Genomic DNA, 27,886 nt, shown 5'->3' with positions numbered 1-27,886 from the left:
CCAGTCCAGGCTCACCCCCGCCCCTAGGACTGACTTTAGGAACTGGAAAATGGGCAGGGACCAGCCAGCAAAGGGAAGGGAGGGCTTGGCATTTGGGGCCAAGCCTGGGCTTACTGGAGGTGGCTAGGGGTGGGGAGTAGAGCCCAGGAAGGAAATGTATAGGTGGACAAAGGAGGACGCAAGCGGGAGCCCTTGATTCCAGAGGTCTGGAGCAGCACCTATGGCTGTTATTTGTTATTTACGGAGCACTTAGCGTGTGCCAACCACTACCCTAAATTAGTTTTATATTCTCACTGCCAGTCTATAAAGTAGATAGTATAATCCTCAGTTTACAAACAGGGAAAGTGAGGTACAGTTAGGGGTCTGTTCAAGGGCACACGGATTTGGCTAAATAGGGTTTTGAACCCAGCCCAATCCTCTTCCCCTGCAAGCAAGAAAAAAGCTGAACTGGGAACCCAAGGGCAAATGGAATAACCCTAAGGGGGCAGGAAAACCAGCTGTCCCAGGGCCCCAGAGTGACAAATCCGTGTTTATTGTCCGGTCTCCTCCAGGGATCACGTGCAGGAGACGGTCCCAGCTTCCCGCAGGGCTGGGGCTGCTCTCCCCGCCGCCTTACCTCTGAGACAGGGCTGGGGTCAGGATGGAGCTGGGGTCCAGGGCGCGAGGTGCCCATCAGGGAGGCAGGCGCCACCGGGCAGGATGACAGACTCCAGAAGCCCTCCCTGAACAAAGACTGGGTGGGAGGCGGCCTGGTGTGTCCCCACCCCGCCTCCCCCAGCGCCTGCTGAGCCGCGACCACAGACAGCGAGGCGGAGCGAGCATGGCGGGGCCCCCGGCCGCTCTGCTGCCCCTCGTCCTCCAGCTCACGAGCGTGGCCGTGGCCTCCGCGACGGACGGAGGTAAGTCGGGGCGCTGAGGGCCTGGGGGCGGCCGGGAAGGACCCCACTTCTTACTCAGCCCAGCCTGAGGGAAGGAGCTGGCGCCAGGCTGCCTCTCCCGACCCCCAGCCTCGGGGTGCGGGCGCCTCTCGGGCGGCCTCCGTCCTCCCCGTCGGTGGAGGAGCCAGCAAGGGGGCGCGGCCCTGAGGTTGAGGCCCCGGGCCCAGAGGAGAGAGAGGGGGCTCCCTGCAATGGCTGGAGAGGAATTCCTGCAGGCAGCGGTGGGGGAGAGGCTGCCCTGGAATCTGGGAGTCTGAAGTTAATTATTTGTCTTGAGAAAGGGGGAAAAAAAGGAGGCCCGCTATGGGAGCCGACTTTGAGGCTGTGTCTGGCCTTCTCCTAGGAGGGCAGGCAGGAAAAGAGGGGTCAGTGCAAGCACTTGGCAGCCGGCTGGGGAGAGGGGAGCCGAGGACAATTCCATGGGGAGCAATCAGGCTCCGTGAAACAATCAGGAGCTCTTTCTGCTGGTCTCTCCAGGCAAGGGACTGGGCCTGTCTTCCCTGCCAGAGACCCCCCAGCCTCTCCCTGCCTCCCTTAGTGTGACTGCTTAAATAGGTCTGGAGGAGGGGTCATGGGGTGGGGGTGTCAAGCCGGGACGGGAAGGGGGGCGGTTGACGATACTGATCATCTGCAACTGCCCTTCAGGGCGCCAAGAAGAATGCTAGATACTGGAGCCATACCAAGGGAGCATAGTTCCAGGTGACAGGATACCCGGCAAGGGAGGGGGGTGGGAACGTGCACAAGAGGTTTGGGTGCCGGCGTTTGTTGGGGCGTTAGACCCTGGAGGTGGGGAAGAGCAGGGCGCGGGGGCATTTGCAAAAGGTCACCTTTGGACTTGCTGCTGGGAACCTTCAGATCTGTGACTTAGAGAGGTGGGTGCCAGAGAGGAGGAGCAGGTGGAGGCAGGAGGTGGGCTTTGGCTTCAGCCTCCTGAGTGGAAAGAGGGGAGAGGAGAAGAGGGAGGAGTGGGTTGGGGACACCTGGGCGAGACCAGAGGCTGGTGGGTTGGGGGGGTACAAAACGGGGAATCTGAGCCCAGATCTCTTAGTAGGCGGGGATAGCATTTCCCAAGCCAAGGAACTCCGGCCAAAGCAGGTTTGGAAGCAAGAAGACAACTTGGGTTTCAGATTAGACTCTCCAACCCCCGCTTGGGGGTGTGGGGACAAGGGAGTGGGTGACACAGTCCCTTACCTCACAGGACTAGTGTCTTCGAGAAACCCAGGCCCGGCCTCATTAATGAGCTGCCTCTGAGGGAAAGACCCTCCTCTCTCCGTCCTCCTCTTCCTCCTCCAGCCCCTCCACTGCCCACCCCCCACCCGGAAGAGCGATCTGGTCTGTGGGATGTCAGTGGAGTCAGCCTATCCCCGCCCCACGGTTTTTACTTTCCTGACTGAAGGGGAGGGGTTAAAGTGAGGTGGAAATGACTGTCCAACCTCAGGCCTGAACTCAGAGAAACCCCCTTCTCTGACGCAGTGTCATCAAAAAACCAGGGACAGGCTGTCTTTATTCAGCCTGGTGCCTTGGGAGCTAGTGGGGGCCCTGCCAACTCCTTCCCCCAACCCTTCAAGAAATGCAGCCCACGCTGTCCAGTGTGGGGTCCTGTCTTCCAAACCATGCAGGGGAGGAGGGTCACCCTGTGCCCCACCCCTGTCTACCTGCCCACTCACCTGCCAGGGAAGGAGAAATGGTCTGTGAGGGTGCTGGCCTGAAAACGTGGAAGGAGGAGAAGGCAGCCCTGGGTGGACCAAAGTGACCCAGACCAGCTTTCCCGAGTAGCAAGAACCTCTGTCGGGTACAGAATACAGGGTCCCAATGTGGGGGTCCCCAGGCCCCTCTACCACAGGCCTGGAAATAGTGGCAAGGCTGGGCGCGGGGTGGGGGTGGGGCAGAGGGAGCAGTTGCCCCTCCCTGTGCACATTCTCTGGAAGCAGTGCCCTTGCTGACAGGTGAGGACAGGCAGTTGGGGGGGGCCAGGGCTGCCCACACCAGACCCCGGGCCCCATAAAGCAGCCCCGCCTTTCACATGTCCGTCTCCCTCTCCTGCCCTGCAGCCTGCACTGGCTTCTGGGCCCTCCCAGTCTGACTTGTCAGCTCCCGGGGCTAACCCTGGCCAAGACCCTGACCCATGTCAAGATGGATGACCCTGACACGCTCCCCGTGGCTGGGGACCCCTGCAGCATCAGGGAGGCTACAGGGAGGCCCCGGTCTAGACACTCCCCCTCGTATCCCCAGCGGGTCAGGGGCCCTGGGGCTGATACCTCACCGAGGTTCTTGCTACTTGGGAAAGCTGGTCTGGGTCACTTTTGTTCACCTTCTCCCTTCTCCTTCCACGCTTCCATGCCAGCACCCTCAGAGACCATATCTCCTTCTCTGGAAGGTAGGTGGGCAGATGGACAGGGGTGGGCCACGGGGCGACCCCTCCTTCCCTGCATGGTTTGTAAGACAGGACCCAGGAAACCTTGCTAGGAAACCTTTCACCCACAGGCCCACCTTGGATTCTTGTGCTCTTCAGGTAGGGTCATCCTCCCAGAGCCCCCTGGGCTTGCTGACATCCAGGACTACCAGCAGCAGGCACCAGCCCGCTCCTCATCCCATGCTGGGGCCCCACAGGAGCAGTGGCGCCCCCTGGAGGAGCGACTAGAAAGGCTGGAGGCCCAGATGATGGAACTCAGAGAGCAGGTAGTGCTGGAAGCCGGAGGGCTTGTGTGGGGGGGAAGGGCAGGTCTTATGTAGTGAGAGGAAGGAAGGATTGGACTTGGGGGAGGGGGCCCGGGAACTCTAAAACAGAGTTTTATTTTATTAGTTTTTTAATGCCAGTTTTTTGCTTTTATTATTTATTTATTTAATTTCTTTCTTTCTTTCTTTTTTTTTTTTAATTTTAGAGGAAGAGCACAAGCGGGGGACAGGGGCAGAGGGAGTGAGAGAGAATCTTAAGCAGACTCCATGCTCGGTGTGGAGTCTGACTCGAGGCTTGATCCCACGACCCTGGGATCCTGACCTAAGCCCAAATCAAGAGTCTAACGCTTAACCGACTGAGCCATCCAGGCACCCCGAGTTTTATTTTAAACGTACATGGAGAAATTCTTATACGAACAGCTCTTCACATCGATTCTTTCGTATAAACGAAGAGCCTCCAGAGTATTTGTTTTTTCCATCTAGACTTTTGTATTCTTTCATGTGTTTGACAAATATTATGGAGGACCTACGATACATAAGGCATCATCAGGAAAGATTTTGGATGGGTAAAGGACTTAAACTGTTAGAGAGAGGGGATCGGGTCCCCTTCTGCCCAAAGGAGAGGTCTGGGCGCGCCATGTCCCTCTGGGAGCCTGTCCAGACTCTAGGTCCTGAGAACTGTGTCTAAACTGGACGCTGTGTGGAGGGCACCCACCTCTCCCCTGGAACTGTCAGATTTCCTTCTCGTCCTGCTCGGTCTTCACACCCTACAAATCTGCGGGATGTGTTGGGTAGCGGGGAGCTGAGCCAGTGCCCCCCACTTTCCCCTCTCCCTCTTTCCCCAGAACAAAGAGCTGCAGGCGAGGGTGAGGCAGCTGGAGTCCTGTGAATGCCGCCCAGCGTCTCCCCAGTGCTGGGGGCTGGGGCGGGCCTGGCCCGAGGGTGCTCGTTGGGAGCCTGACACCTGCACCGCCTGTGTCTGCCAGGATGGGGCCGTGCACTGTGATCCCAAGCCCGACCTGCCCCACTGCCACGGTGAGTGCCACCCTGTCTGCCTGCCAGGACCACCTCGGCACCTAGAGATGGCCGCGAGTGCCTGAGTGACAGCACTATCTTCTCCCCAGGCTGCAGCCACAATGGTCAGACCTATGGCAACGGGGAGACCTTCTCCCCGGATGCTTGCACCACCTGTCACTGCTTGGTGAGTTCCCGCGACCCACCTGGCTATCCCATACTTGGCCCCCTCACCTGCTTCACTTAAGCTACCAGCCACTGCGACCCGGTGTGCTCAATGTCATGTAATGGGGTCTGCCTGCCCCTCCCCCAAAGTTTTGGCCGCCAGTGGCTCCGGCTGATTCCAAGTGGCTATATTTTCTGGGGCTTAACCCCCCCCCCACCACACGCACATGGTGGGGGCCCCCAAACCTCTCTGATTTGGGCCTGGCAAACAGTGGCATGGAGGGCAGAGAGGATGGAGTTGCTTGTCTTCCTACATGCCCCCTTTCCTGTGGACCCTCAGTGTCCCTGCCCATCCACCTGTCCCTGTCATCTACCTGCCTATTCCCCCTCACTCGGCTCCACATCCACATTCTTCCAGCCTTTCCCTCCTCGCTCCTCCATTGAGGAAGTTCTCAGTTCCCTTCCTAGGATCTCTCCACTCTGGGAACTTGCTGGCACCTGGAAGAGATGCTTTCTGGGGGCCAAGAGCAGTAGGAGATGATGGGAGTGGGGGTAGGGTGTCTCTTTCCTGCCCTCAGACCGAAGGTAGCCCATGTACCCTGAGCTGCCTCAACTTCGTGCTCCTCTGGTGTGTCACAGCCTGGGGTGAGGTTTCAGTTCTGGAGGCCAGGCCCTCGGGGTTCTGATGGCTGGGCAGCCACTAGTCTGCTTCCCTACAGGAAGGAACCATAACATGTACCCAGAAGCCATGCCCAAGAGGACCCTGCCCGGAGCCAGGAACATGCTGTCCTCACTGTGAGCCAGGTCAGCCTCCTGCCAGCCTCGCCTCCTGCACTCATTCTGGGGCCCCCAGAGCCATCATCTGCCCCCTGCCCCCTGCCACAGAGTGCCTGCCCACCCACTCTGGCAGTAGTTAGGGAATTCAGAACGGAAGCACAGCCAGCAAATACTCACTCCGGCCTGGGACCGATCCAAAAGCTCTGTATGATCTTTTTCCTGCCCCCAGGGAGCTTCTAATCTAGTTGAGAAAATAAACAGCCAACATAACACAAGATTTAAGATCCAATGAATAGAGTAAGAGGACGTAAAGAAGGGCAGTATGTGATTAGCTGCCAGAGGCTCAGTGGTAACAGACCGCTGTAAGCCTTGCATTTTGGACTTTCTTCTGTGGGCAATGGGGAGCCATTGAAGGCTGCAGAGCCCGAGTGTGGCTTGTTCAAAGGAGTGTTTTAGGACTAACCATCTGGTATGGACTGGATGCAGACAGAACCCGTTAGCAGGCTAGTACAGTGGTTGTCTAGGCATGGAGCCAGGGATGGCAGTGTCTGCAGAGGGCGGGGTGTTTCTAAAACAATGGGCAGGAGCTGGTGGGTTAGACCCCATGCAATAGTGGGGAACTAGGAAGGCAGTGGTGCCAGTGACATGAAGGGAACTGGGAGGAAGTGGAGGCAGGAGGCAGTGGCTCTGCTGGGGGATGTTACTAGCTCCGAGTCAGGGAGATGGGGTTGCCTGCTTTACCCCAAAAAATACAGGATGCCTTGTTAGATTTGAGTTTCACATAAACAACACATACTTTTTTGGTGTAAGTCGGTCTCATGCAATATTTGGGACATACTTATACTAAAAAAAATATGGGTCGTCTACGTGGAATTCAAATTCGACCCGGCATCCTGTACTTTACGTGGCAGAATATCAGCTGATGGGGCACAGGGTGGGTCAGAGGCTCAGGAGATCAGCGAGGTCTGGAAATGTAGACTGGGAGTCTTGGCCAGAGATGAGGAATGGAGTCTTGGGAGTTGATGGATCCCAAAGAAAAGGGACACACACATTCTCTCTCTCTCTCTCTCTCTCTCTCTCACACACACACACACACACACACGCACACACAGATTTCAGGACACGTGGTGCCTCAAGGCCACTGCTAGCTCATATGATATCTTCCGTGAAATTTTTTAAAAAGCACCCTTTCCTCAACACTTGCATCTATTGTAAAATAGTGGAAATCTGATTATGCTTGAGTCAGACGCTTTACTGCCATCTGCTGGAAAGTTGTAGTAAATACAAAAATCTGTCTCCTGAATGGCGCCCCCCCCTTTTTTTTTTTTTAATTTATTTCTGAGACAGAGAGAGACAGCGCATGAATGGGGGAGGGGCAGAGAGAGAGGGAGACACAGAATCGGAAGCAGGCTCCAGGCTCTGAGCCATCAGCCCAGAGCCCGACGCGGGGCTCAAACTCACGGACCGCGAGATCGTGACCTGAGCTGAAGTCGGACGTTTCACCGACTGAGCCACCCAGGCGCCCCCTGAACGGTGCCCTTTGATGTGGTTCCCTTGTGGGTGCTTTGGTTCCAGTACCCTGGGTCTCTTACTCGGGGGCCTGGCCCTGGTTTTTCAGGCTGCCCTGGAGGCCACAGGGATGGGGAAACATGGCAACCAGAGCCCTGTGTCATCTGCACCTGCCAGGTAAGGGAATCAGAGCCTAGTCCCGGCCACCACGCACATCCCTGATGCTCGGCATGCCGAGTCCAATCTGGGGGCCAGACAGAGCTGCTGCTGCCACCCAGGCCTCGAGGCCTGCAGCCTGCTAGGCCCACCAGGCCTGCGGAGTAACTCAGCTCGGGCAGTGGAGAGGGAGGGAGGGCTCAGTGTCTGCCCTGCAGGCAGGGACCGTGCGCTGCCAGGGGCCCTCATGTGCAGAGCTCAACTGCCTGGAGAGCTACACCCCACCTGGGGAGTGCTGCCCTGTCTGCCGGCCAGGTGACCTCTCGCCCCACCCTGCCCCTCCATCCCCTCAGCCCCGGAGGGTCCGGTACCTACTTGGGGTCATGCCTTCCCTTGGGTGATGTCCACTCGCCCTGCTCTCTGCTGACCGGCCTGTCATCCTGACAACCCTCCCCAGGCTGTGAGTATGAGGGGCGGCCTTATGAAGAGGGGGCCAACTTCCTGTCCAGCGCCGACCCTTGTCTCCAATGCTCCTGCCTGGTGAGTCCCCACCCGCCTCGTTCAGGCCTTGCTCCTCCATATACTTTCCCTGCTCCCCCTTGGGTCACACCTGCTGCTCTTTCATATACCTCCCAAGACCTCCTGCCGGTGAGGCTCACCCTCCATCGCGGTCCTGTGCCCCACCCCTCCAAGGATGTCTGACGCTTGTCCACCCTGCCCTGTCTGGGAGCCAGACCGGGTGGCTTTACGGCGACTGGTGTATTACAGAGGAGCCTGGTTCGCTGTGCGCCCATCAAGTGTCCACCCAGCCCCTGCCCTGAGCCAGTCCTGAGGCCTGGCCACTGCTGCCCGACCTGCCAAGGTGAGAGCCCTGACCCTTCCCTGGTAGAGCTCCAGATGGGGACGTCACAGCATTTCTTCAACTCCAGAGCCCATTCTGCTGGCCCTGACCTGAGGGGTTTGGTCAGTGGGGAAGCGATGCCCGGCCAACGCTGCTCTGGAGCTGAGGTGCCTGGGCTCAAATCCCGCCCTTGCCATTTCGTGGCCGGGTACCTCTGAGGGAGTTACTCTGGGTCTCGATTCCCCATTTGTGAGGTGTGGATAATGCCATTCTATACCTTGATAAATGCTGAGCATTTTCATTTGCTATGTGCACGGAAGACACAAGGGGGCCCCCCCCCTCCAAGAAGACCAGTAGAGGGTGACACTGAGTCACACACCAGTACTGTCGCAAAGGCAGTATTAGAAGCAGGTGCCGGGCACTGTGGACACTCAGAGGAAGGAGACCTAATCCAGCCTGGACACAGGAAGGAAAGCGTCCTGGAGGCAGCGCGTCCTGAGTGAACCTTCAGGATAAAGAGCAGTTAGCCAGGGGAAGGGTGGAATAAGGCAGAGGGCATTCCAGGAAGAGAGGAGAGCTTGCACAAAGGCTCGGGACTGACAGTCATGTGAGGTGGGTGTGCGGTAGGCGGGAAGGTGCAAATGTACGCGAATGGCCAACGCTTACAGCCAGAGGTGAGGAGGGGCCAAGAGCTGGGGGGAGGTGGGCGTGGCCACATTGGGTCCCGGGAGGCCTTGCACTGGAAGCCCTCAGGAGTCTAGGCAGAGGCATGGCCTGGTCTGGTCTGGGCTCGGGGCATGTGAAAGAGGGTAGGGGCCGGCTGAAGCTGCTATCCAGGCCGGCTCCTACCAGGCTTCCTCTGTGCCCATCTTTACCTCAACCCCAGGCTGCACGGAAGGTGGCTCTCGCTGGGATCATGGCCAAGAGTGGACTGCCCCTGGGGACCCCTGCCGGATCTGCCGGTGCCTGGTGAGTCCCTCCGCTGCTCCCACACCCCTCACCCCTCCCCATCCCCAGGCCAACCATATTCATCCCTTCATTTCACTGAGCACATCCCCTATGCACTGGGAGGGGACAGAGGTGGAGAAGACCTGATCCTGGGCGCTATGAGGGTGAGGATGGGGCTGTGCCCACCTGTATGCCCAGTTCTGAGCATCGTAGATGTGCAGCGTGGGTTTGCGAATGAACTCAAAGAGCTTGCAAGCTCCGGAAGTGAGGCAGGTCAGGATATGACAGGCAGCAACAGCTCGGGGGAGAGAGAAATGCAGATTACGTGGAGACATCTAGAACTGCGCTGTCCCGTCTGTGGCCACCACCGCATGTGGCCACTGAGCCCTTGAAAGTAGCTGTCCAGTTGGAGATGGGCTGAAGTGCAAAATGTGGGATTTTAAAGACTTAGGACAAAAGAAAGGAATATAAAACATCTCATTGCTAGTTTATGTTGAAATCACTTTTGGGGCGTGCCTGAGTGACTCCGTCGGGTAAGCAACCGACGTCAGCTCAGGTCATGATTCCATGGTTGGAGGTTCGTGAGTTCGAGCCCTGAGTTGGGCTCTGCATTGACAATGTGGAGCCTACTTTGGATTCTCTGTCTCCCTTTCTCTCTGTCCCTCCCCTGCTGGTACTCTCTCTTTCAAAAATAAATAGGGGCACCTGGGTGGCTCAGTCAGTTAAGCATCTGACTTTGGGTCTGGTCATGATCTCGTGGTCCGTGAGCTCGAGCCCCGCATCGGGCTCTGTGCTGACAGCTTAGAGGCTGGAGCCTGCTTCGGATTCTGTGTTTCCCTCTCTCCCTGCCCCTCCCCAAATCATGCTCTGTCTCTGTCTCTCCCTCTCTCTCTCTCTCTCAAGAATAAACATTAAAAATTTTTTTCAATAAATAGACATTTTTTGAAGTTTTTTAAAAAAGAAATAACTTTTAGATATAGTCAGTTGAATGGAATATATATTAATATTTAGTTTCATCTGTTCCTTTTTGAAATTTGACTGCTAGAGTAATTTAATTTATTTTATTTTTTTGAGTGAGAGAGAGCATGTGTGTGCAAGCAGGGGAGAAGCAGAGAGAGGGAGAGAGAGAATCCCAAGCAGGCTCCGTACCCAGCACAGAGCCTGACACAGGGCTCGATCTCACAACCATGAGATCATGACCTGACCCAAAATCAAGAGTTGGACGCTTAACCCGCTGAGCCACCCAAGCACCCCTACTAGAGAATTTAAAATGACTTACGACTTGTGTTATGTTTCTACTGGGCAACACAGATCTAGAAAATCTTCATGGAAGGGATGGTGTTTACCTAGGTCTTAAAGGGTGAGTAGCATTTAAGCAGGAAGAAATGGGGGAAGACATTCCAGGTGCTATGAACTGAATGTTTGTGTCTCCCCCAAGTTCATATGTTGAAATCCTAACCCCAAGGTGATCGTATTTAGAGGTAGGGCCTTTGGGAGGTGCTTAGGTCATGAGGGTGGAGCCCTCATGAATGGGATTAGTGTCTTTGTAGAAGGGACCCCAAAGAGCTAGCTCCTCTCATCAGCCACGTGAAAACAGTGAAAAAGCAGGTGTCTAGGAACCTGGAAGCCGGACCTTTTCAGACACTGAATCTCCTGGCACCTTGATCTTGGACTTCCCAACTTCCAGAACTGGGAGAAGTAAATTTCTGTTGTCTATAAGCCCCCCAGCCTATGGGATTTCATTACAGCAACCCAAGTGGACTAAGACACCAGGTGTAGGGAACAGTCAGGGCGAAGCCTGGGGGAAGAAGGTGGGGACGTGGAAACCTCATGTCCAGGCAGGGAGCATCCTGAGAAGGGTTGTGTTTCAAGCCAGAGCCATACAGCTTCCTGACAGCCTACCAAGGTCTGAAGACTCCACTGCCAAGGCCATGGGGCATCCATCCCCTTTGCAACCACGTGCCTCCCTTCTCTGTTCACATGGACCACCCTCCCGACACCCGTGAGAAGAGTCACTGGCTGCCCACTTACGGGACTGGACATAGTGAGCCCTGATGTAGGTGGGAACTCAAAGGGCGGGGGTCTGTCTGGGAACAGCCATGGCGAGTAGCAGCAGCTACTGTTGACTCGCCAGCTTCCAGAGGTGGCTGTCACACCGGACGCCATATCTCATTTCATTCCCATAACAAGGCTGTGAGGACAGGACTATTTACTGTCTTTGCCGATGGGTAAACTGAGTCACAGAGAGCTTCAGTAACGTGCTGGGTTATACATCTGTATTACTTTCCTAGGGCCACCATAACAAAGTACCGCAAAGGGGTTTGGCTTAAACAACAGAAATGCCTCATCTCGTGGTTCAGGAGATCAGAAGTCCAAGGTCAAGGTGTCCTTCCGAGGGCTGTAAGAGGGAATCTGTTCCAGGCCTCTCTCCTGGCTTTTGGTGGTTTGCTGGCAGTCCTTGGTATCCCTTGGCTTCTGCCTTGATCTTCCTGTGTGTGTGTCTGTGTTCAAATTTCCCCTTTTTTAAGGACGCAGTTTTTGGAGGGGCCACCCCACTCCAGTATGACCTCAGCTTAACTAATTATATATGCAGTGACCCTATTTCCAAATACGTCGTGTTCTGGGGTGCGAGGGGTTAGGACTTCAACATATGAATTTGGAGGGGGGCACAGCTCAACTCATAACAACATCTAGTAAGCGCATCATGGGAACTCGACTGCCATTTCTGCCACTTGACGGAGCTCTAATGGCCCCTTCCCCTGCCCGCTGTGCCCCCTCCCAGGAGGGCCACATTCAGTGCCGCCAGCGAGAATGCTCCAGCCTGTGCCCGTACCCTGCCCGGCCTCGTCCAGGCACCTGCTGCCCGCTGTGCGATGGTGAGTCTGGAGTGGGGGTCCAGAAAGCTCACCTGTGGCCCAGCTCAGTCTCCCATGAAGGCCAGGACTTTAAGGCACCCTATTCCCCAACAGGCTGTTTCCTAAATGGGCGGGAGTACCGCAGCGGAGAGCCCGTGGGCTCTGGGGACCCCTGCTCGCGCTGCCACTGTGCCGTGAGTGTGGCTGGCCTGGCAGGGAGGGCCTGGCTTCTGGGCCTGCCTCTTGAATGCTGATCAGGCCCTGTTGGCAGAACGGGAGTGTCCAGTGTGAGCCTCTGCCCTGCCCGCCTGTGCCCTGCAGACACCCAGGCAGGATGCCTGGCCAGTGCTGCCCAGTCTGTGATGGTGAGCTGGGGACTCGAGTCACCGGGAGAGGGGCAAGCACTGGCCCAAGAGAGGCTCGGGACGGGGGCGGGGGCGGGCGTTTAGACCTACAGGAAGCTCCCTTGAACTAAAAGTACAGGACAAATCCTTGATCGGCCTAGGCTCCCGTCACCATGGGTGAGGGTCACGTTCTCACCTTCTCATGGCACACTGGGCACCATGGCGGGGCCCTTGATCCTGGAGGTAGGGGAGGCTGGCTCATCAGGGTTGGGGAGGGGGGTGGATGCTTTGAGGTGACGTGAGGCTTCCCCATCAGCCTCCAGCCCTGCCCCCGGTCCCCCTGTCCTCCTGACCAGGCTGTGAGTACCAGGGACACCAGTACCAGAGTGAGGAGACCTTCCGACTCCAAGAGAGGGGGCGCTGCATCCACTGCTCCTGCCAGGTAGCCAGTCGCGCCCTCTCACACCCCAGATCTGTCTCACCCCTTGAGGACCTCTCACCCGGCATCCCTCCTAGGCTGGCGAGGTGTCCTGTGAGGAGCAGGCGTGCCCGGTTGCCCCCTGCACCCTGCCTGACTCTGGCCCCCAGCTCTGCCCAGGTATGTGTGGGGAGGGAGAGAAAGAGGAACAGCTTCAAAGGAGTGCTGCTCGCAGGCGCTGAAGACGGAGGGGTTCCTTCACAATAAGGGGGGCACTGTCCGGTCCACCAGCCACTCCCAGCGTGGGGTTAGAGGCCACCGTAGGCCTGGCAGAGCCAGGGCCCTGTGGTCTGGGAAGGTCAGGGGTGGCAGCAGGTGTCTCGGTTGCCATGGTGACAGCCCCCCTTGCGGCAGCCTGCGTGCTGGATGGAGAGGAGTTTGCTGAGGGGGTCCAGTGGGAGCCTGATGGTCAGCCCTGCACGGCCTGCTCCTGTCATGATGGCGTGCCCATGTGTGGGGCTGTGCTCTGCTCCCCACCCCCCTGCCAGCACCCTACCCAGCTCCCCGGTGAGTGCCCCACCCTGATCTGGCCTTTTCCCCCTGCTTTGTCCAGCCCACCCGGATCAGCTGGGCTCTGATCAGTCTGCCTCCCCCAGGTGCCTGCTGCCCCAGCTGTGAGAGCTGCACCTACCACGGCCAAGTGTATGCCAATGGGCGGAACTTCACGGACGCGGATAGCCCTTGCCGCGCCTGCCGCTGCGAGGTACCACCCCAGGCTTGCTACTGCCCTGCTGAGCCCCTCCTGGAGCCCACCCCCATTGCCCTCTCCCCTGCTCCCAGGCTGGGACTGTGAGGTGCTCCTTGGTTGACTGCCCTCCCACAACTTGTGCCAGGCCCCAGAGTGGACCCGACCAGTGCTGCCCCAGGTGCCCAGGTATGTGCTTATTACACCTGTCTGGCTTGGGGGCCCCGGAGCCAGCTCTCCCATGGCCCCACGGGCTCAACAGATACCCTAGCAAGCAACAGCCTTCTGAGTTGTTTTCAGACACAGCTTGGACTTTCTGGAACTCACAGGGTATGGGTAGGAGGGAGAGTAGAGAGATGTTTATCCCTTCGTGTTCCTGTATGTCCCTTCCCTCCTGTTCTGTATTTCCTCCTCCAGTACCCTTACCGGTCAGATATATCCCTGTGTCTATATAAAGCAGCTCCATGCCACAAACGTTTGGGTCTGATGCGCGGGAGACTGGGTGCTAGGATGCAGTGTAACCTGGTCCCCGCCCCGCCCTCCCGGAGAGTCTGTACCAGAGTGTGTATCACAAACACAGGCACGTTCATGCACGAGCTCCTTGGCTGTTCACCCTCAGAGGCATACACACATGCATCAGGTAAATGGGCTCAAATATGCCTCCACATGCGAGCGTGTGCTCGGAGAGATACCCATGCCAGCATACACAGACCCTTCTTCCACTCTCTCCGTGGTGCTTCCTGCTGGCATTTCCTCAGTGGCCCTGGACTCCAAGGATAGATGGGCTGGCAGCCCATGCCTAGAACTGTCAGTCCTCGCCCCCACTCCTGCCCCTCTCCCTGCCCCAATGCTCAGACTGCATTCTGGAGGAACAAGTATTTGTGGATGGCGAGAGCTTCTCCCACCCCCGAGACCCCTGCCAGGAGTGCCGGTGTCAGGAAGGCCATGCCCATTGCCGGCCTCGGGCCTGCCCCAGGGCCCCTTGTGCCCATCCACTGCCTGGCACCTGCTGCCAGAACAACTGCAATGGTGAGGTGGATGCCATGGGGAAGGGGGGGGGGGCGGTCTCCTGGGATGGCTTGGCCCCATCTGCGGGCTTTTAGGGTCTGAAGGGCAGCCTACCCGGGGAGGAATGGGCCCCTCCCAGGCCTATAGCTGCCCCCTCCCCCAGGCTGTGCCTTTGGCGGGAAAGAGTACCCTAACGGAGCAGACTTCCCCCACCCGTCTGATCCCTGCCGTCAGTGTCGCTGTCTGGTGAGTCTGCCACCTGGGTGAGAGGAGGAGGCTAGGGGAGTAGGGGTGGGACTTGGGAGACCAGGAGAGGGCCCCCAAGGTGGCAGTCAGAGGGGTGGGGGTCTCCTCAGCCTCCCACCACTAACCGGCCTGGCGTGGGCCCTCTGTTGCAGAGCGGAAGCGTGCAGTGCCTCTCCCGCCGCTGCCCGCCGCTGCCCTGTCCAGAGCCGGTCCTGCTGCCCGGAGAGTGCTGCCCGCAGTGCCCCGGTAGGATGCGCACACCCCTCGGGCAGATCCGCACGGGAGGGAGGGGGGAGCCTCCGCGGCCTCTCCTTGGAGCCCTGACACGCCGCGCGCTCTCTGCAGCCACCTCCTCCGGCTGCCCGCGGCCAGGGGGCGGGGTCCCGGTCCCGGCCCGCCACCTAGAGCATTTCTCCCAGCCCGACGACCCCTGCCGCCGCTGCCTCTGCCTCGATGGCTCTGTGTCCTGCCAGCGGCTGCCCTGCCCGCCTGCGCCCTGCTCCCACCCGCGCCAAGGGCCCTGCTGCCCGTCCTGCGACGGTAACTGGCGCCCCCTCCCGGCCTAGGCAGCACCCCACCCCCACCTGCTCCCTCCAGCTCTGCCCCCAGCCTCACCCTACTCTGTCCCCTCTTATGACATGTCCCCCTTCCTCCAGCCCCTAACACTGTGCGACCCTAGTACCCCCCCCCCCCGCCTCCTCCGGGCCCACCACTCCCACATCGGGGTTCTCACTAAGAATGTGGGGGACACCGCCCGGTTGGCAGGGCCAGGGGAGCCGTGGTCCTGGCAGACGGCCACCACAACCGCCACTGCTCCCGCCTTGCTTGCCTGCCCGCCTAGGCTGCCTGTACCAGGGGAAGGACTTTGCCAGTGGGGAGCGTTTCCCTTCGCCCACTGCCTCGTGCCACGTCTGCCTCTGCTGGGAGGGCAACGTCAGCTGCGAGCCCAGGGCCTGCGCACCTGCTCAGTGCCCCTTCCCCGCCAGGGGTGACTGCTGCCCTGCCTGTGATGGTGAGGGGCAGGGGACCGTGGGGATGAGGGGCTGGGAAGGCCGGGTCAGCGTCATCTTTACTGCCCTAGAGTGAGTCCCCAACATCTGTCACCGTAACAGAAAACACTGGACTAAAACCTGGAGTTTCTCCTGCTGCTGATGCTATTTGGCTCTGTGACCCTGGCAAGTTACATAACCTCTCTGGGCCTAATTTTTCTTAATTGAAAAAATACATTTTAAACTGTGTATTTTTGTAAAACACATATAACATAAAATTTACTGCTTTAACCATTAAAAAAAAATTTTTTTTTTTAACGTTTATTCACCCTTGAGAGACAGAGCACGAACGGGGGAGGGGCAGAGAGGGAGGGAGACACAGAATCTGAAGCAGGCTCCAGGCTTTGAGCTGTCAGCACAGAGTCGATGTTGGGCTCGAACCCACGGACCGTGAGATCATGACCTGAGCTGAAGTCAGACGCTCAACCGACTGAGCCACCCAGGCCCCCCTACTTTAACCAGTTTTAAGTGTAACTCTAATTTTAGCTCCTGAAAAAAAGAGAGGGTTGAACAAGGCCCACTCAGTTCCCCAGGCTTCGGTCACTCTTGTACTCTCTTAGCAACATTTGCTACATACCCTCTCGCATCTGTAAGTTTATTTAGTTAACTATTTTTCTTCAAATTAACCCTTTATTCTCTTAAAAAAAATTTTTTTTTAATGTTTATTTAGGTTTTTTTGAGAGAGAGACAGAGTGTGTGCCAGGGAGGGGCATGCAGAGAGAGGGAGACACAGAATCCCAAGCAGGCTCCAGGCTCCTAGCTGTCACCACGGAGCCTGACGCAGGGCTCGAACTCGTGAACAGCGAGATCACTGCCTGAGCCGAAGCGGGACACTCAACTGATTGAGCCACCCGGGCGCCCCATCCTTTTGTTTTTAAACCTATTTAGAAAGGAGTCTTTATATCATACTGTAAATGAGTTAGATTTTCCAGGAATGAAGATTACCATAATTATTAATACAGTTAAAAATAGAACATTAAATTTGAGTCAGAAACTTTTGCCTGCCAAGGCTTTGAGACGGAGACTTGCCTCTCTCTCTCTCTCTCTCTCTCTCTCTCTCTCTTCTGTTAAGACTTTGTTTCTTTACAGCAGTTTTAGGTTCACAGCAAAAGCGAGAGGAAGGTACAGAGATTTCCCAAGTGCCCCCTGCCCCCAACACATGCACAGCTTCCCTCCTTATCAATATCCCCCACCAGGGATTTGTGGTTACTACTGACACCTCATTATCACCCAAAGCGCCCTCTCTTTTTAAAAAAAGAAGGTCAGGGGCGCCTGGGTGGCTCAGTCGGTTAAGCATCCGACTTCGGCTCAGGTCATGATCTCACGGTCCGTGAGTTCGAGCCCCGCGTCAGGCTCTGTGCTGACAGCTCAGAGCCTGGAGCCTGTTTCAGATTCTGTGTCTCCCTCTCTCTCTGCCCCTCCCCTGTTCACGCTCTGTCTCTCTCTGTCTCAAAAATAAATAAACGTTAAAAAAAAAAATTTAAAAAAAAAAAAAAAAGGTCAGCAAGTGTCAGAGAGCTGCTTGCTACAACCCTGGGATCCCGTCCCAGTCCCTGATTAATCAGGGGGCTCGGAAGAATATTGGAAAGACGATACCTTGATCAGTGTCTCCTAAGCCATCTCAGGCTATCTCCAGCTGTCCCCAGGTTGGAGAAATTGGTACCTTCTGGCTGGGTGTGGCCTGTTGAGCATCCAACTCTAGGGACAGATTCCTTGTGGGTCTTTCCAGAGAGATTACAGGCTGAAAGGGGAAAGTGTGCCCTTTGGCCGGTGCCCCATCCCAGACTCCTTTGCTCACCCCCCCACCCCCCCGTCTCCTGCCAGGATTGAGCCTTCTCCTTGCCCCCAGTTGCTGGGTCTTTGAGGCCTCAACTGGGGCCCAAGGTCAGAACTGGATGACTGCTCACCTCTCACCATTTCTGCCCCCTGCCCTGCCCCTCCCTGTCCTCTCTTGAAGGTTGTGAGTATCTAGGGGAGTCCTACCTGAGCGGCCAGGAGTTCCCGGATCCTCGAGAGCCCTGCAATCTGTGTACCTGCCTTGGAGGCTTTGTGACCTGTGGCCGCCAGCCCTGTGAGCCTCTGGGCTGCAGCCACCCGCTCACCCCGGCTGGACACTGCTGCCCAACCTGCCAGGGTAGGACAGCACCTGCCCTTCCTGCCCCTCCTGGAGCCCCCAGGGGCCCAGCTGGTCTTACCACAGTCACCACACAGCAAACCCACGCCCTGTGCTCTCCTCAGACCCCTGAGGATCCACACCCTCCTGGCTGTCCCTGCTGTCTCCTCAAACTGCCTTGCACTTCCAGAACTCCCTGCTCTTAAATTGTCTCGTCGCCTTCCTGAGATGTCACATCGCCAGATTCAAACCCATTCGATGGCTCCCATGCCCCCTGAGTGACCAGTCACAAGGGGGAGCGTCCCTCCCGCCTGGCTTCCCTTTGCCCACGCTCCTGAGCCCACCCCATCTCTTGCCTTCAATTCCGGGTGTGTGTGCCCACTCGTCACGTGGGCCCCACAGACAGAAACTTCCCAGCGGCCTTTGACCCCACCTCCAGACCTGACTCCCTTCGCGCACTCAGGTCTCGCCGCTCACAGCCTGGCCAAAGCCTCACCTTCCCGGCCACCGTGGGCCACACTTATCTCTCCCTCTCTGACTCCCTAAGCGTTGGTAGGGGTCGTCAGGACCAGCTGCGTGTGTGGCCATGGGGGGCTGCCCTGATGGCTGCTCTTTCAATGCATTTCCTGCTCTGCCAGGATGCCTCTATCATGGGGTCACCGCAGCCCATGGAGAGACCCTTCCTGACCCACTCGACCCTAGCTGCTCCCTCTGCACCTGCCAGGTGAGGTGGCCTTTGGGGAACGTGGTGACCCTTCATCCCTCGATCCTCCTCTCTGGCCCGGAAGAGCCCGTCTCCTCACCCAGGTCTCACGGGGGACCATCTAGCGGAAGAGGATTGGATTCTGGTCTCCTGGGCCGAGGGAGGGAGGTGGGAGCCCGGCAGGCTCAGTGGGGGCATCCTGCCAGGGGGCAGTGTGTAGCCTGGTTTCAGGTTGTGATGACACGGAGTCGGGAAGTAGCAATTGACCTCTCTCCCCCCAGGAAGGTTCCGTGCGCTGCCAGAAGAAGCCATGTCCTCCAGCTCTCTGCCCCCACCCCTCTCCAGGACCCTGCTTCTGCCCTGTTTGCCACAGTGAGCTGCCTTCCGCGTGCCCCAGCCCCCCATGCTCGTCCCCACCCCTCCCCCCTCCTTCTGTCAGGCCTGAGCGAGGTCGGACAGGGCGAGGTGGCACAGCCCCCCACCCAAGAAAGGTCTTTCCCACAGGCTGCCTCACCCAGGGCCAGGAGCACCAGGATGGGGCAGAGTTTGAGGGGCCCCCAGGCAGCTGCGAGTGGTGTCGTTGTCAGGTATGGTGGGGGGGGGGGGAGGGCGTTGGTGTCGGGGCTGGGTCCCCATGCCTCTGGGGCGCCTGGCCTAGAGGGCAAGTCCCTGAACCTGCATCTCCTGCAGGCCGGCCAGGTCAGCTGTGTCCGGCTGCAGTGCCCCCCTCTGTCCTGCCCACTCCAGGTCACGGAGCAGGGGGGCTGCTGCCCTCGCTGCAGAGGTATGCCCAGCCCCACGTGGCTGCCCCCGGGCCCGATGCCCCGTACCGGTCCCCCCTCCCTGGCCACCCACCTGGCCCTCCCACACCTTGGCCCTGAAGCTCTCATCCCTGCAGGCCTTTGGTTCCTCCTACCCCTCCATGCCCCTGGCCTGCCCAGACCACACCCCCTCAAGACTGACACCTTCCTGACCACACTAGTCATCATCAGAATCGTACCGTGTGCCACATTCTGAGCTCAGCACTTGACACACAGCTCACTTAATCCGCACACGGTCAAATAGGTACTATTATCACTCCCATTTTGCAGATGAGAAAACTGAGGCACAAAGAGATAACATCGCTTGCCTATGGGCACGCAGCTGGTAGGTGGCAGTCAGGATGTGCATCTAAGCCATCTGGTTCTAGGATATGAGCCTGTTTTAGGCTGCCTCCTGGCCCTCACCCTCATACGCTGCTCAGCAGGGTGTAGCTTCCACAGAACTGTCACAGCGTCTCACGCGCCCTTGAGGTAGGCAGGACAGATGAAATCCCCATTTAACAGGTGAGGAGACTGAGGCTCAGAGAGATTGTTACCTGGGGCACATGGTTAGTGATGGAGCCTTTCATTCATGTCACATGCATTTATTACATGCCTGTTGCATGCCAGGTGCTGGGCTACCACCAACAGTGGCTGCTGCCTGGCACAAGGTCTAGCAAGCAAGCGGGCACGGAAGGGGATAAGAACCGGGTGTTCCGACCCTAGCCCAGGGTCTTTCCCGTTCGCCACAGGCAGGAGCACTGCCCCAGGCCATCTTTCCACCATATCCCTATAGATCCCCCTCCTGGCACCCGCATGCCCTGCTGGCCACCCAGGGTGGGGGGACAGGGGCACGCGTGCAGAACCAAGACTCAGAGCTCGTCCCTGCCCACCTGGGACACAGGCTGCCTGGCTCACGGGGAGGAGCACCCGGAAGGCAGTAGCTGGGTGCACCCCCAAAGCCCCTGCTCCTCCTGCATGTGTCATGAGGGCGTCGTCACCTGTGCCCGCGTCCAGTGTGTCAGCTCCTGTGCCCAGCCCCACCGAGGGCTCAGTGACTGCTGCCCTCGATGCTCTGGTACTGGGAGCCTGGGGCCGGGTGAGGGAGGGCGGGGAGGCAGCACTTCTCTCCGGGCTGGGCCGCAGAGACAGGCTGCTCCGGGAGAAGTGACCCCCACTGTTGCACACACCCCAAAATCTGGAGCCGGGGGCATCCCCTAGCATTCTTGCCAGCCTGAAGGCTCCCTGGTCCTGTTCTGCCCCAGACTGTGAACATGAAGGTCGGAAGTACGAGCCAGGGGAAAGCTTCCAGCCTGGGGCAGACCCGTGTGAAGTGTGCATCTGTGAGGTGGGTGAGGGCAACGCCGAGGGGCTGGGCACCACAAAGGGGGCAGCCTGGACACCATGGGGAGCGAGCAGTATGCGGGTCAGAGATAGGAATGTGCCCCCTGGGGCCAGGAAGCGTGGGGCAGGACAGGCGCTGAGCGGGGTGGGGGCAGTGGGCAGCCCTCCTGGCTGGAGTTTAGGGTGGGTGTGTTTGGGAGGTAGGGGGACCCCTTCGGAAGTGGTTGGGGGGCCTGTTAGGGAATAACATTTGAAAGTAATGGTGAGCCGATGAATGACGTCCTATGCCCAGGGATTTGGCAGGGGAGGGGAGGAAATGGCATGAGAGTGCAGGGGCTCAACACTCATAAGACGGTTCAGGCCCGGGTAATTGGAAAGAGAAGGGGACGTCATCTCCTGGGACTAGGGCATGGAGTGAGGAGCGATCTGGGGAGACGTTGAGTCTCTGCAGACTGGAGTTTAACCTGCCCAGGGTGCACCCAGCAGGAGGTGCAGCAGGCAGATGGAAGGGCTTGGGGTCCAGGGAAAGAGGGTGGCTCTCAGCTTTCAGGGCCCGGGACCCACCCCCTTTGCTCACTCATTTTTGTAGCTGCAGCCTGAGGGGCCCCCGAGCCTTCAGTGTCATCGGCGGCAGTGTCCCAGCCTGGTGGGCTGTCCCTCCAGCCAGCTCCTGCCCCCTGGGCCACAGCACTGCTGCCCCACCTGTGCCCGTGAGTCCCTGGATGTGGGGGTAGACAAGAGGGTAGGACTGCCATCCCCAGAGTGACACTGGAAGAGCCAGTCGCTCTCCTATACAGTCCTGGCTCTCACCCTATTTTGAGTCCAATGGACTATTCAGGAAGCCCTGGCTGGTGCGGCCTGCACCTCTCCCCCACCCCCAGAGGGGGACTGGGGAAGCTGGCAGGGAGGGATCCCTGGACTCTGAAGCCAGGCGCAGTGTGGGGAGCATCTTGCCCAGCAGGTGGCGCTGTGGGATGGGGTTTTGCAGGTTGCGGGCTTCTTGAGGGCCGTAATGTGAGGCCAGAGGGGCTACAGAGGTGGGGAGGTATTCTTACCAACACTTGTTAGCATGTGCCTCAGGGAAAGAGAAAAGGACTAACATTTAGTAAGCACCTACTGTATGCCGTACCCTGTACTTGGTGTTTTTAATACACACTATCTCATTTAATTCTCATTTACCCAGTGAGCAGTGTTATTATTCCTTTTTACAGATGAAAAAACTGAGGTTCAGAGAGATTGATTAGTCTGCCCAAAATGGCCCAGGCACTGAATGCTGGAGCCAGGATTAGAACCTGGAGTACCTACCTGGCTCTCTGTGCTTCCTTGTGCTGTTTTAGCCAGGTAATATAAAAGGAAATAGGAGAGGGAGCAGGCGAGGCCGGCAGTCCGAGTGTCCTTAGTGACCTTAGGCTAAGGAAGCCACACCTTGTCCACTCCCAGGCCCTCCACCCTAGTAGTCTGCAAAGTTCTTTTTCAAAAGCCCCAACTTTTCTTTGCGGACCCAAGAGGAAGGAGGACTCATCCTCTTGGAATCAAGGTGCTGGGGATATGGGTATGTCCCAGGCCCAAGAAGTCTGGGGACACAGCGGGTAAGTGGGCTTTTGCCCCCTGCTTCCCCTCTCCGTCCCCGACGCTGAACTCTTGTCTTCACAGAGGCGCTGAGCAACTGCACAGAGGGCCTGCTGGGGTCTGAGGTGGCCCCGCCGGACCCTTGCTACACCTGCCAGTGCCAGGTGAGCCCCCCCGCCCTGGGGATTCCCAGAGCTCTCTCTTCTTCCTCCTCTGTGCACTGTGGCAACAACTCCTCTCCTGCCGCTCCAGGCGCCCCGCCCACTCCGACACGCGTCCGCACACCTTGAATATCCTATCCGGCCTCCACCCTGCTCCCTCCCTGTTCTTCTCTGCTGATGGCGTTCACATGCCCTTCCACAGGACCTGACATGGCTCTGCATTCACCAGGCCTGTCCTGAGCTCAGCTGTCCCCCATCGGAGCGCCACACCCCCCCTGGGAGCTGCTGCCCCGAGTGCCGAGGTAAGTGCTGGCCTTGACCTGCATCCTGTGAACACGAGCCCAGGGGGGAGACAGGAAGGGTGGCATCCAAAGGCCAAGGGGGCAACCTGAGGTCTGTACTTCAAATGTGGGCTTCGTTCTCTTGTCGAAATGAAGGGTCATTCAGTGGGGTGCAGGAGGTAGAGGAAAGCAGAGGATGAAGTCTGGATACTCAAGGCCTGGCCTGAGGCTTGCCACTGGGCTCGGAGGCCCCAGGCCCATTGGACAGGCATTGCACTGAGCTGGCAGCTGGCTCATGGGAAGCTTCCAGCCTGTGACTCTTTGGGCTTCCAGGACCCTTTCCACTTCCCTCGCACTGGTTGCAGGGCCTGCCATCTGGTAGGTCGTCTGGATACTGGATACCGGTTGCGGAAATCAGCACCATCAGGGTGCTAGCGGAATGGCGCGGGCCTTCAGGGTGCGCTCCAGGGAGGAGGACGCAGTTGGGAGAACCATGCTCCCCCCTCCTCACTTCTTCCTCCTCAGAATGCGTGGTGGAGGCCGAGGGCCGGAGAGCGGCGGATGGAGAGAGCTGGCGGGACCCTAGCAACGCTTGCGTTACTTGCTCCTGCCATGTGAGCTGGGGGTGGTGGGCAGGTATAGGGTGGGGCGGAGGACCTTACAGATGGATAAAGGGAGGAGTCTCAGGACACTGGACCAGTGAATATGGGGTCTTTGAGGTAATTAGTAAAAGGCGCCCCCTCTGGGTGAGAGCGGGCAGTGGCATCCCTGTGCCGGGGCAAGGAACTAAGGGCTGGATTTCATCCCCCACTGGAACAGGAAATGGGTGTTCTTGTAGGGCGGGGGCAGAGAGAAGGGGCTGCTGCCTCAGACTGTGACCCAGAGGCTCCCAGAAGTGTGAGGCCAGGCACCCCAGGCCCTGCAGGAAGTCCCTAGAGCAATGACATCTGTCCTCAGCGGGGCCGCGTGGAGTGCCACCTGGAGGAGTGCCCCGCCCTCTCCTGTCCCCAGGGCTGGGCGAAGGTGCGAGAGGCTGGCAGCTGCTGTGAGCGATGCCAAGGTGCCAGCCAGAACGATGGGAGTTGGGGACGAGCGAGACCCAGTGTGAGGGACGGGCAGCTGACCCTACCCCGCTCCTGTCCCCTCAGCCCCCGCCCAGTCGTGCGCGCACGAGGGCCGGGCGGTGGCCTCCGGGGAGCGCTGGGCCGTGGACGTTTGCACCACTTGCTCCTGCGTGGCAGGCACCGTGCGCTGCCAGAGCCAGCGCTGCCCGCCGCTCTCGTGTGGCCCCGTGAGTGCCGCGTCTAGGGCGGTGGGGTGAGTGGGCATGTGGCAACGCCTTCCTGGTAAGACCCGGCGGGAGGAAGGAGGCAGCGCTTGGGTAGCGGCCGCGGCGCGGTTGGGAGGGGGGCGGGGAGAGAGAGAGAGAGAGAGAGAGAGAGAGAGAGAGAGAGAGAGAGAGAGAGAGAGACCCTGCGGCCGTGCAGTTCCAGGCGCGGCCACAAGGCGGTGCCCTGAGCCCGCTTGCGGTGAGCCGGGGAGATTCCCGGGAGATCGTCGGTCCCAGGGGAGGCTCTGCGAGGGGCACCGCAGGGAGGGCGAAGTGTCTGACGGGATCCGGGGCTGAGGCCAGGACGAGGCCCCCGCCCTGAGTCCCGGCAGCTGCTGCCCCCGCTGCCTGCCCCGACCCGCCTCCTGCGTGGCCTTCGGAGACCCTCATTACCGAACATTCGACGGCCGCCTGCTGCACTTCCAGGGCAGCTGCAGCTATGTGCTGGCCAAGGACTGCCGCGGAGGGGACTTCAGGTGCGCACCCCCCTCTGCCTTCTCCCTAACTCCCCACACCTGTCCCTGCTGACTACTGCACCTGGGCCTCTCACGCCACAGCGTGCACGTGACCAACGATAACCGGGGCCGGAGGGGTGTGGCCTGGACCCAGGAAGTGGCGGTGCTGCTCGGAGACGTGGCCGTGCGGCTGCTGCAAGGCAAAGAGGTCACGGTGAGCAAAGCTGAGGACCCAGGGATGGTCAGTCCCGTACTTACCGCTGTCCCGACGTCGGCCCTCCTCCTGCCTCCCTCCTCCAGGTGGACGGGCGCCCTGTGGCCTTGCCCTTTCTGCAGGAGCCGCTGCTGTACGTGGAGCTACGGAGACGCACCGTGATCCTGCATGCCCAGCCCGGGCTCCAGGTGCGGCGCAAGGGCCAGTGGGGGTGTGGGAGCCTTGGACCTGTTCAGGCCTCTATCTGTAGAGGGAGTGCGAATACCAGCTGGGTCCCGTGCCAAATCAGGCCAGTGAGGTCAGAAAGTTCTGCTGGATTCTGAGGGGAGGAAAGGAATCATGGTCGGAGACCTCGGGTGCAGGGAAGGGGGGTCTGAGCCTGGTTTCTAATCTTGATTCAGTCACCAACGCAGTGGGACTCTTAGGCCAGTACCAACCCTCTCTGGGCCTGTTTTCTTATTGGTAAAAAGGGGGAACAATTCAGGGGATGCCAACTAAGGTCTACGTGGTTTCTGAAATTCCTTCCAAATCCCGTGTCGAAGAGTAAATTTCTCCCTGCCTTCAGCAAGAAGTACAATTTGTAAATTCCTAAAACAAGTCTCGTCGATACTTCTGATCTGGACTCTAATGGTGCTTCATCCTCTCTAAGGCCCTAATGCCCATGAGAAAGTGAATCTCTGAAGCATTTCACCAGGGGGCCCAGTTCAGGGGTGCTGATGGGAGAAGGTGCCCTCCTGCCGGAGCTGTGGGCAGCTCTTCATGTCTTCTGTGTGTGCCCAGGACTCACAGAGCACGTGCCAACTTGGCTTTGGCCAGGGCAGCCTCCTTTCCACGGGGAACCTCTACCCGCCCATTCTCCTCCCCCACAGCATGGAGTGTGCTGACAGTGCATGGGGCCAGGGTGGACCCTGGGCTTCTGGGGGTCCCTACCTTTCCCCATTCCCCGATTCCAACCTCTCTGCCCAGGTGCTGTGGGATGGGCAGTCTCAGGTGGAGGTGAGCGTGCCCAGCTCCTACCGGGGCCAGATGTGTGGGCTCTGTGGGAACTTCAATGGCTTTGCCCAGGATGATCTGCAGGGCCCTGAGGGGTTGCTCCTGCCCACAGAGGCTGCATTTGGAAATAGCTGGCAGGTGAGTGGCACAGGAGCTGGGTGGCTGAGTGTGATCATAGAGCAGCCCTCTTATATGGAAAGGGGGGTGGGCACGAGATGGGCTTTGCAGCTTCAGGGTCATTTGGGGGCTTCTTGCTTCTGTCGTGGTGCTGGGGGAGGCAGCGTGGCCTGTTGAATGAGGCCTCATCATCCGAATCCGCAAGCCCTGCCTTGCCACTCACTGGCTGTGTGACCTTGGGTGAGTCACTTAACCTGCTCTGGGCCTTAGCTTGTCCAGCTGTAAAATGGGGACAAGGAGAAAGTAGCTGGTGCTTCCTTTGCTATTCTTGTAGGGAGATTTTTGGAGCTAAACCAAAATATTTAGTGGAAAGTGTTTTTGAAGCACATAGCACACAGAGATCAGCCGCCAGTGGATGCTGTCACATCAGGGTCACCCTTGCCACCTAGGTCCCAGAAGGGCCGGGACCCAGTCGGACATGTTCCAAGGGCCGCGAGGTGGATCCGTGCAGGGCAGCAGGTTACCGTGCCAGGCGTGAGGCCAATGCCCGGTGTGGTGTGCTTAAGTCCTCCCCGTTCAGTCGCTGCCACTCTGTGGTGCCACCAGAGCCCTTCTTTGCCGCCTGCGTGTATGACCTATGTGCTTGTGGCCCCGGCTCTTTGGCTGACGCCTGCCTCTGTGATGCCCTGGAAGCCTATGCCAGTCACTGTCGCCAGGCAGGGGTGACACCTGCCTGGCGGGGCCCCACACTCTGCGGTGAGGGGGAAATGCCCAGCGCGAGTTGGGGAAGAGGGTGGCACAGGGCTCAGGTGTGGATGTGGTAGGAACAGGGTGGACCGCAGGGGTGAGCAGGGCACCTGGAGCACTGCCGGGGTGCCCCTGTGACCCTGCCTTCCGCTCCACCTGCAGTGGTGGGCTGTCCCCTGGACCGCGGCTTCGTGTTCGATGAGTGTGGCCCGCCCTGTCCCCGCACCTGCTTCAACCAGCACATCCCCCTGGGGGAACTGGCCGCCCACTGTGTGAGGCCCTGCGTTCCTGGCTGCCAGTGCCCCGCGGGCCTGGTGGAGCACGAGGCCCACTGTATTTCACCCGAGGCCTGCCCCCCAGTCCAGCTCACTGGGGACCAGCCACCCAGACCTCCGCCCAGCCCTGGCCAGTAGCCAGGACACCAGGACTCATCAGGTCGGAAGCCTCTCCTTGGAGAAGAGCTCCCACCCTGGCCAGAGCCATGGAAAGAGTGCCCCACCCAGGCACTGGGGTCCTGTGTCCCACAAAGACCTCACCGTGTTCAATCAGAAGCAGTAAAATTGGGGCCTCTCCTACAGCTTACTTGTGTGTATGTGTCTTTTCTCCTGGTGCTGGGATGGTGGGGCTTGGAATATGGGGTACAGCAGCGGTTAGTGTCCCCAGGATCAGAGAGGTGGCAGCTGTGGGAGCTGAGCCTTCACTTCTTACACCTACCGTACCCTGGTGTTGCCTGGGAAACCCTGCAATGGAAGGAGGACCTAGGTATCCTGGTCCCAGCTCCGTGCTCACACTATGTCACAAGCGTAGCCCATGGTCCCCACATTGGTACCTCTGTGGATCCATGTGGAATCCTGTCAGGAGGCTGAGGGGCACGGAGAAGGGGCTCAGTTTCCCCACATGGCATTCCCTTTCCTCTTGATTTGGGGAATACCAAAGGCTAGGCACCTCCTGGGCTATTCTAACAGCTGGTGACATAGGGACCCTATGCCTGGGGTGGGGAACAGAAGACACAACAGACTGTGATGAAATATGGACACACGTGCACGCGCACACACACACACACGCACACCTCAGAAACCCAGATAAACATGTGCGGCACATGCATGGGCCCATGTGTGCATTCACAGCCACACCCACCCTGGACGGACATGTGAGCAGGAGACATCCTTGTAGGGGAAGGAGCATGGGTTTTGAAATAGACAAAAAGTCTATTTCCTTGAAAAGTCTGTCTTCAGAAAGAACTCTAGTTTTTTTTGGCTGTGACCTTGGTGTTTTAGGAACCTTGGCTAAAAGACCGGGGTGGGGGGGTCCTCCATTCTCATTGCCAGGTCCCTAATCTTTCAACAGGAGTGAAGAGAGAGTGTTGGGCT

At 58.5% G+C, this 27,886-nt stretch overlaps 1 protein-coding gene across 1 annotated transcript; it reads left to right on the top strand.

The window, feature by feature from the left end:
• The first annotated feature begins 559 nt into the window (after nucleotides 1–559).
• KCP (kielin cysteine rich BMP regulator) lies at nucleotides 560–27,280 on the top strand. Its single transcript, XM_049641812.1, has 41 exons — nucleotides 560–899; nucleotides 3,451–3,617; nucleotides 4,460–4,649; nucleotides 4,739–4,815; nucleotides 5,513–5,597; nucleotides 7,189–7,256; nucleotides 7,454–7,550; nucleotides 7,693–7,775; nucleotides 8,004–8,097; nucleotides 8,963–9,045; nucleotides 11,807–11,900; nucleotides 11,994–12,073; nucleotides 12,151–12,244; nucleotides 12,580–12,665; nucleotides 12,740–12,821; nucleotides 13,056–13,208; nucleotides 13,298–13,404; nucleotides 13,482–13,575; nucleotides 14,242–14,415; nucleotides 14,558–14,640; nucleotides 14,793–15,180; nucleotides 15,482–15,652; nucleotides 17,647–17,823; nucleotides 18,441–18,526; nucleotides 18,787–18,877; nucleotides 19,010–19,092; nucleotides 19,196–19,289; nucleotides 20,210–20,383; nucleotides 20,571–20,653; nucleotides 21,239–21,359; nucleotides 22,303–22,382; nucleotides 22,582–22,681; nucleotides 23,186–23,274; nucleotides 23,618–23,720; nucleotides 23,809–23,951; nucleotides 24,294–24,466; nucleotides 24,548–24,659; nucleotides 24,746–24,847; nucleotides 25,626–25,790; nucleotides 26,219–26,525; nucleotides 26,679–27,280. Exons 1-41 carry the CDS (start codon nucleotides 821–823, stop codon nucleotides 26,927–26,929), a joined length of 5,163 nt encoding a protein of 1,720 aa, XP_049497769.1. The 5' UTR covers nucleotides 560–820; the 3' UTR covers nucleotides 26,930–27,280.
• Nucleotides 27,281–27,886: the final 606 nt, after the last annotated feature.

Source organism: Panthera uncia, chromosome A2 (genome assembly GCF_023721935.1).
Source record: "Panthera uncia isolate 11264 chromosome A2, Puncia_PCG_1.0, whole genome shotgun sequence".
NCBI lineage: Eukaryota > Metazoa > Chordata > Mammalia > Carnivora > Felidae > Panthera > Panthera uncia.
The sequence above is the reverse complement of the archived record's forward strand: the minus strand, read 5'-3'. Positions and strand labels throughout refer to the sequence as shown.